The 9,052-nt window shown below is 39.0% G+C and overlaps 1 protein-coding gene across 3 annotated transcripts in view; it reads right to left on the bottom strand.

The window, feature by feature from the left end:
• Window positions 1-515: 515 nt before the first annotated feature.
• Window positions 516-9,052, bottom strand: part of ZNF182 (zinc finger protein 182) — a 23,747-nt gene continuing 15,210 nt past the window's right edge. For 2 of the 3 annotated variants that reach the window (XM_006772126.2, XM_015569377.1), the window contains one exon: window positions 516-3,416. In XM_006772126.2, the coding sequence (XP_006772189.1) occupies window positions 1,783-3,416 (1,634 nt within the window). In that variant the 3' untranslated portion in view covers window positions 516-1,782. The remainder of the gene's footprint in view (window positions 3,417-9,052) is intronic. The other variant, XM_015569378.1, reaches the window with a different exon arrangement.

The raw sequence follows: 9,052 nt of genomic DNA, 5'->3' as shown, positions 1-9,052 counted from the left end.
AGTCTTTGGCCATGCCCATTCAGACCACGGCTCTCAATCTGTCCCTTACCTTGGAAAATGCAGGCACTAGCAGTAGTGTGACCTGAGGGGCGAGCACTCAACTTCTCTGTAGATTTATGTTTTATATCTCTCGTTAAAAGCATGTGTGTGTGTGTGTGTGTGTGTGTGTGTGTGTGCGCGCGCGTGCGCACACACACACACACAAAGTAATTAAAAGTTAAGATGTGGAAAGCCATTGACAGGCTTTAGTACAGGATACTTTCACAGATGTCACTACGTATACTAAATAAGAAATGTGTACCAGTCTCCATTATTTTAGGTTTACAGAATGTGGTCCCAGCTGATCTGAGAATCACATTATTTGCACCCCAAGTGGACATCTATTGTTCTGATTATTCAACTTATTCACTCTAGAAAACTAAAACTCCACAATGACCATTTCTCTATTAAATGTTATGAAATACTGTATCTAGAATCTGACTTCATTATAATAGTAATAGAACAAACCATGCTTTTTATAAGTTTTATTTATTGAGTGAAAAGGTAGTACTTCCACACAGTACAATTTTCAAAAGTTATGAAAGGATATACTGTTGTCTCCCTAACAATTCCATCCCCCCAGCTACCCACTTCCCCTTCTCTTTCCCAGAGGTAATCATGGTTACCAGCTTCTTGTGTTATCTTTCCAGAGACAGTTTATCCATACACACTAAATACTTAGCATATGTTCTTCTTTTTATATATAAATGGTAGCACATTATACTCACTATTCTGCACCTTGGTTTTTCCACCTAATAATGTACGTTGGAGAGCATCCCACATCATTTCTTAAATGGCGTCCTCAAAAGTTCTCTTTATATATTTTATTCATTTTTTTCTACCTAGGAGTTTGCTGAGTCAACATACCAGGATTTCAGGAACCAGACCCCTGGTGTTGTCATATCTACAGCTTCCAACCTTTTGTTTTCACAACAGTGCAGCAGTGAATTCCTCTGTGCATTCATCATTTTGTATATGCAGGAGTATATACATTCCTAGAAGTGGAATTGCTGGAAAAGCCATGCACATTTGTGGTTTTGGTTACTTTGGATTCATTCCTCTTTAAATAAGAGTTTTTCCTGGACATGGTGTTTGCTGGAGGTTCATGTGGAAAAAGAAACCAGGGCCACATTTAAGGCAGATCAGAGGTTCTCTTGCAACTGGGATTTTTTCCATTTGGTAGTTCTTTCAGACTTGGATTCTCTGAGTCAGTAAATAGGGGAAGCTGTAGGGTTTGTCACAAGAAACACTGCCTTCTCTTGCCCCAGCCCCCACCAATTGCTCATCCGATTAGTACAGACTAGTTTCTACTAAATATGATTAGTCTGAGCAATTCCTTGTCAAGGCCCCTGCCTATCTCTTTTCAGATGCCAAATGGATCTAGGAAACATCCTACCTCCCACCTACCCATGCTCTGGGTTACTGCTGTTGTGTTTGTATATAAACCTCTACTAAGCATCCTTACCTGTGCTGTCTCACATCTGCAGCCTTGAGCATTCTCTGTCCTTGGAGATCTCCCACATCTGCCTGTGGCAACCCTCTCATCGGGGTTTCAGCTATCTCCTAATTTTGTCAGATACAGAGATTACACTTCTGTTTCTTTGCCTCCCTGTAGCTTTTGGGTAGATTGAGATGAAAAAAAAAAAAGGCTGAGTTTATCCCTATATTTAAACCAGAAGTCAGAACATACTAAAAAACAAAATGTTTCTTCAGGGAACATAACAGACACTACTGATTTATTTTCTAATGTATAATGAGCTTTGACTTCTGGGTGTGGCCTTTCCCGTGGACTTTCTTTCCTGTATGTGTTCTCTGATGTACAATAAGGTTTGATTTTTGGGTAAAAGCTTTCCCACATTCTGTACACTTATAGGGTTTCTCTCCAGTATGAGTTCTTTGGTGTACAGTGAATGTTGATTTTTCTCTAAAGGCTTTGCCACACTCAGTGCATGCATAGGGTTTCTCTCCTGTGTGTGTTCGCTGATGTATTATGAGCTGTGATTTCTGGCTAAAAGCTTTCCAACATACAGGACATTCATAGGGTTTCTCTCCTGTGTGAATTCTCTGATGTATAATAAGCTTTGATTTTTCTCTGAAGGCTTTTCCACATTCATTACACTTATAGGGTTTTTCTTCTGTATGAGTTCTTTGATGTATAATGAGATATGATTTCTGGGAAAATGCTTTTTCACATTCATTACATTCATAGGGCTTCTCTCCTGTATGACCTCTCTGGTGTAGCATGAGATAGGATTTCTGGGAGAATGCTTTCTCACATTCATTACATTCAAAGGGTTTCTCTCCAGAATGCGTTCTCTGATGTACACCAAGGTTTGACTTCTGGGTGAAGGTTTTTCCACACACATCACATTCATAAGGTTTCTCTCCTGTATGAGTTCTCTGATGCACAATGAGAGTTGACTTCTCATTGAAAGACTTCCCACATTCAGTACATTTATGAGGTTTCTCTCCCGTATGAGTTCTTTGATGTATAATAAGAGTTGACTTATCACTGAAAGTTTTCTTACATTCATTACATTCATGGGGTTTCTTTCCTGTATGAGTACTATGGTGTATAATTAGATCAAGTTTCTGTATGAAAGATTCCCCACATTTGGTGCATTCATAAGTTTTCTCTCCTGTGTGGGTTTTCTGGTGGACAATGAGATTTGACTTTTGAGTGAAGGCTTTTCCACATTCATTACATTCATAGGGTTTCTCTCCTGTATGAGTCCTATAATGTATGATGACAGTTGACTTTTCTCTGAAGGCTTTTCCACATTCTGGACACTCAAAGGGTCTCTCTCCTGTATGAGTTCGTAGGTGTATAATGAGCTGAGATTTTTGACTGAAGGCTTTTCCACATTCAGTGCATCCAAAGGGTTTCTCTCCCGTATGAGTTCTCCAATGTACAATGAGGTGTGACTTCTTGCTGAAGGTTTTCCTACATGCAGTACACTCAAAGGGTTTCTCTCCATTTTTAATTCTCTGATGTAGACTAAGACCTTTCTTTCTCCTGAGGGTCTTCCCACACTCTTTATATCCATAAGTTTTCACTCCAGGAGTTGTTTTCTCATATTCAGTATGAAATAATAATTTTGCACTTCCATTATCATGTCTCTTTCCTACAGAGCTTCTACTAAATAAGTCTAAATTATCTAACGTATTATTTCCAAATGACTCATGTTTATGGGGTCTTTGTATTGAAGCAACAAGGTTTGTACTCATATAAAGTGTGTTTCCAAATTCATTATAGTCATGGTCACTCTTGGTGGTAATTGTTTTCTTGTCAGGGAATCCAACTTGCATCAGAAAACATTTATCTTCGTCATCCTGGTTCTGCCTCTCAATCTGTTCATCAACTTGGCAGGTTTCTTCTAGAAAGAAATCGAATAAACCATTTTTATACTCTGATATTATAGAATGGACCTTCTTTATAAATGCCCTGCCATATGAAAGCTGATATGGTTAGCACATTTTATTAGAGTTCCTGTAGAGAGAAACTTGACCATCAAATCCTGTTCTTTTACTAAAATCCCACCTACTAGCTTTTTTGTTACTGAGAACAATCTTGCCTTGACACCTAAGTCTTTATCGCTACATTGACATCGTCTCTTATTTCCATCTACTTTGTTGACCTTATCACCCTTTATCATCATTTACCATATGAATTTTTTAAAAAAATATATATTTTATTGATTTTTTACAGAGAGGAAGGGAGAAGGATAGAGAGTTAGAAACATCGATGAGAGAGAAACATCGATCAGCTGCCTCCTGCACACCCCCCACTGGAGATATGCCCGCAACCGAGGTACATGCCCTTGACCAGAATTGAACCCAGGATTCTTCAGTCCACCGGCTGACACTATCCACTGAGCCAAACCGGTCAGGGCTACCATATGAACTCTTAACTCTACCTGACTTACACTATTATAAAAATCCTAAATTCATTATCAGAAAATGAAAGATTTAGAATAATTAGCCTTACAAAAACAAAGAAAAACCTGAAAATCTTTGCCCAATCTGGATTCACCTTTGTATCTATCTAAGCTTGCATTCACATTCAACATCACCGTCTACTCCTATCTATACTATTTCTACTAAAAGCTATGCCTATTATTAACTCCAAACCCTAGTCTTCCATATTTTTCTATATTCAAAATCTGGATAACTTTCAAGAAGTTCAGTCTTTTCAAAACTTACCTCTATAACTAATTTTTATTAACTTCTAAAGTAGTTGCTCATCTGTATGTACCACTCAGTTAAAATTGCAAAGCCTTGTCTTTAATATACCATTTTCATCAGTCACAAGATGAATATCATTCCACATTTTAACATTTCTGAATCCAGAATCACCTTACAATCAATGATATGTCAAAAATTAATTGGTGGAAATTTTTCTTTCATAGTGATACGTCTAAAAACCCAATGGTATCTTGAAGTCAATAAAATATGGTAAATACTTTTTATACATCTACTTAATTTTTTGTCATTTTTGAAGTTCACTTTTGAAGTTTTTCCTAAAACTTTATGTGAAAAATTTCATATAGAGAAGATGAAAGAAGAGTATCAATAACTAAACTACTCATATAACCACTTAAATTTAATAAGGATAACATTTATAATAATACTGAATTTTAAATGGATCATGCAGCAGTGGTCTCTCTTCCTATGACATCCTTTCTTTGGATTGCAAAGTACTAGCTCTTATCTAGGAGTGAACATTAGAATCACAGAAAAAGCATTTACAAAATACATCTGATGGGACCCAAGTTCCACCAAGTATCTACTGAATAGGACCTTCTTATGTGGTAAGAAGCATAGTACATGTGGCTAGGGCAGTGGTCAGCAAACTGCAGCTCGCGAGCCACACTCAGCTCTTTGGCCCCTTAAGTGTGGCTCTTCCACAAAATACCACGTGCGGGTGCGCATGTACAGTGCAATTGAAACTTCGTGGCCCATGCGCAGAAGTTGGTATTTTGTGGAAGAGCCACACTCAAGGGGCCAAAGAGTCGCATGTGGCTTGCGAGCCACAGTTTTCCAACCACTGGGCTAGGGTCATGGATTCTCTAGCCCAGGATCAAAGCCTGCCTTAGCCTTTCACTTGCTCTGTGAACTTAGGCAAGTTATCTATTTGTGTCTTACTTTCCCACCTAGAAAACAGGAATTATAACAGTGCCCACCCAAATGTTTAGTGATATAATTAAATTACTTAGTATACATGGCACATAAGAAATGTTTTTAATTTTAAAAAAAAGTGTTTTCAAATGTTTACTAGAACAATTAATATACTACTACTACTATTACTACTACTACTACAACTAGTACTAATATTATGATTAAGGGCCAATATATTACTATTGAAAATAAGGAATATCTCAATGTAATTCACATGTTCTTGAATAGCAAGTGAAAACACAGTTAATAAAACTGTGAAGAGTAGGCTATCATTTTTCTGAAGAAGGAAAAATATATAAATACATATTTATATAGGGTCCTGTGAAAAACAATGGAAAGATACACTGTCAAATTTTAATAAATGGTTACATCTGATGCTAGTGTTAACCTATAGGGAGAAGGAAAGAAGAGAGTGGTATGAAGAAGGGAAAGGAGCTGGACTTCTTGGAAAATACCTGTTCTCTAGATTTGACTGTGAAACCAAACAAATACTTGTGTTAAAAAGAAACAACAGATCCAAATTGGAGTCACTTGTAGTAAGCCCCACCAAAGGTTAATAATTGCAGTCTCAGTCTCTCCCAAGAGTAGAATTTTAAAACCACTCTAGAATTTCCTAATCAGCACTAATGAGGTAATCTGCCTAGTAAGTCCCCTCCCTTCCCCTAAGGGAAAGTGACCTGACCGTACCTGAAATAATACACTCTTTTAAACCTCCTTGTCCCACTCTCCTTCTACCTATGAAAACCTACCATGTTGTACAACTCCTTGAAGCTCCCTTCTATTTGCTAGATGGAATGCTCTCTGATTCACGACTTGTTTACCAATGTCAATTACATCTTCAAAGTTACTCGCTTAAATTTTTGTTCCTTAACATTTGCAAATTTTATATAATCAGACACCAAAATTCAATAGAAAAGGATTCCCTAATATCCTCTCATCTATATTTCCTAACAACCATGCTGAAAAGTCTTGATTCTCAATGGCACCAACATGATTACTTCAACTGATTCAACCCTCTATATTCAGCAGTCTCAGAATAACACTAACAATACTACTATAAAAAAATATAAGTGCAGCCACTTTAAAATGGAGTTAGAGCTGTTATCCTAGAGGAACTGCCTTGCACATGTTACTCCTCAAACCTTTGGATGTTAAAAACAGGGCAAAAAAACCCCCCAAACCTTTGGATTGGGCCTAAGGCAACACTGTATTTCAAACAACTGCTTGGAAAGATAATAAAAAAGCAGATATGCCTGACCGGTTTGGCTCAGTGGATAGAGCATTGGCCTGTGGACTGAAGGGTCCCAGGTTCGATTCCGGTCAAGGGCATGTACCTTGGTTGCGGCCACATCCCCAGTGGGAGGTGTGCAGGAGGCAGCTGATGGATGTTTCTCTCTCATCGACGTTTCTGGCTCTCTATCTTTCTCCCTTCCTCTCTGTAAAAAAAAACCAATAAATATATTTTTTTAAAAAGCAGATATTATAACTAGAGAACTGATTACGACCAAACTACTGGACTGAAAATTAAAAACATTGCTTAGAATTAGCATCACTATGTTAGCTTATCTACATCTATAGAAATTACTTCTTTCTACTGATATGATTGTTTCCCTTCCCTTTGTCATTAATACCCCTTGCCTTTGTCTCCTAATCAGAACACTATTTGGGTTTCTGCCTGAATCAATGCTTCCCGAATAACTATTCTTCTTTTTAAGAACTTTAAAATTTATTTTTCAATTACAGTTTACATTCAATATTATTTTCTATTAGTTTCAGATGTAGAGGATAATGGTTAGACAATCATATACTTTACAAAGTGTTCCCTTCCATATTTCCAGTACCCACCTGGCACCAATCATAGTTACTCCAATATTACTGATTATATTCCCTATACTGTACTTTACATCCCCATGACTATTTTGTAACTACCAATTTGTACTGAATACCTATTCTTTTTTACCTCAAATAAATGCTGTTGCCTCTCACTTTGGCCTTTTATTTTTAGATGAACACTATCACTAGATGTAATATTAATTAAAAATGTTTAACTCCAGAATTTGATTTGAAAATACCAACTTGAATATATGATATATTTTCTCTTAAAAATATATCTTTTATATAGTTCCTATAGGCTTAGAAACCATTCCCCTAACATCTAAATTGTGGTCTCAAAACATTTACCACGAAAAAGAAATGGGGGTTTCATAGGAGAAGTGTCTGATTTCAGGTCAGAGGAAGGAAATACGTGACATGATCCTTGAACATCTTGTAACAGACAGCAAGGAATCTACCAAAGACTCAGAAGCCAATTTGAAGGAGTTTCCTTTGGCCAGTTAATTAATGGAGATGGGGTAAGGGAAAGTTCTTTACAGAAGACTACAAACATACAAATGTAGAAGGAATGATAGAAAATTCATCATTTTTCAACCATATAAGTAATAACTGATTTAGGCAAGAATCATCATGGAATGCTAAAACCAATGAATAAAAAATTTATTAGCCTTGTCTTTAATATACCTTTGAGGAACAGGATATTTACACAGTTTGGCAGTTCCACAAAATGTTAAACACACAGTTATCATACTGTTCAGCAATTCCACTCTATGTATGTACTCTAAAGAAATGAAAACACACATCACCACCAAAACTTCTACATTAATGTTCATAGAACCATCAAAGTGTAAACAACCTAAATGTCCCAACAAATGAAAAACAAAATGTGGTATCCTATATAATAAAGAGCTAATATGCAAATGGTCGTCACACTCTCATGCCCTCATGCCATAACAGCTCAGACACTCAACACTGGGGAGAGAGGAATGGGGACCATCCAGGCACAAATGAGCTCACAAGAGAACAATGGGGACCAGCCAGACACAAATGAGCTCTCAAGAGAGGAATGGGGACCAGCCAGGCACAAATGATTTCATGAGAGAGCAATGGGGACCAGCCAGGCTGTGGCCCGGGAGAGGGACAATCTTTCCACCCTGCGGTCCTGGATGCCAGGGACTGCACCTGCACCTGCAGCCTGGAAGAGGGATAATCCGCATGCCTCATGGTCCCCATGGTTCCTGGCACCAGCGGCTGTGCCTGCAGCCTGGGAGAGGGACAAGCCAAACTCCCTGTGGTCCCAGGCACCAGTGGCTGCATCTGCACCTGTGGCTGTGGCCCAGGTGAAGCCTCCCGTCCACAGTCCCCTGGGGCTATGGTTGGCCCGGGTGAGGCTGGCCTGGGTCCTGGGTGCTTGTGGCCGGCCAGAGGGAGGGAATCCCGGGTCTGGTGCCTGTGACCGGCCAGAGGAGGCAATCCTGGGTCCTGGGTGATGGGCAAGGCAGAGGCAGTTGGGGCGATCAGGTCAGCAAGGGAGCAGTTAGGGATTATCAGGCAGGCAGGCAGAGAGGTTAGGGGGGATCAGGCAGGCAGAGGTGGTTAGGGGCAATCAGGCAGCCAGACAGGCGAGAAGTTAGGAGCCAGCAGTCCTGGATTGCAAGAGGCAGTCAGACATTCCTCAAGGGGTCCCAGATTGGAGAGGGTGCAGGCTGGGCTGAAGGAGCCCTCTTCCATGCACGAATTTCATGCACTGGGCCTCTAGTATACATATAATGGAATATTATTCTGCCATAAATGAAGTACAGACACATGCTACAATACGAATGGACAATCCCTGAAAACATGCCAAGAAGTAAAAGAAACCAGACATAAAAGGCCATATTTTTATATGGTTCCATTTATATGAAATGTCCAGAATAGGCAAAACCATAGACAGATAGTAGATTAGTAGTTGCCAGAGGATGGGCAGGGAATGGAGAGTGGCTAATAAGAAATAGGGGTTTCA

The sequence above is a fragment of the Myotis davidii genome, unplaced genomic scaffold (assembly GCF_000327345.1).
Source record: "Myotis davidii unplaced genomic scaffold, ASM32734v1 scaffold2786, whole genome shotgun sequence".
Taxonomy (NCBI): Eukaryota; Metazoa; Chordata; class Mammalia; order Chiroptera; family Vespertilionidae; genus Myotis; species Myotis davidii.
This window is presented reverse-complemented; position numbering and strand designations above follow the sequence as displayed.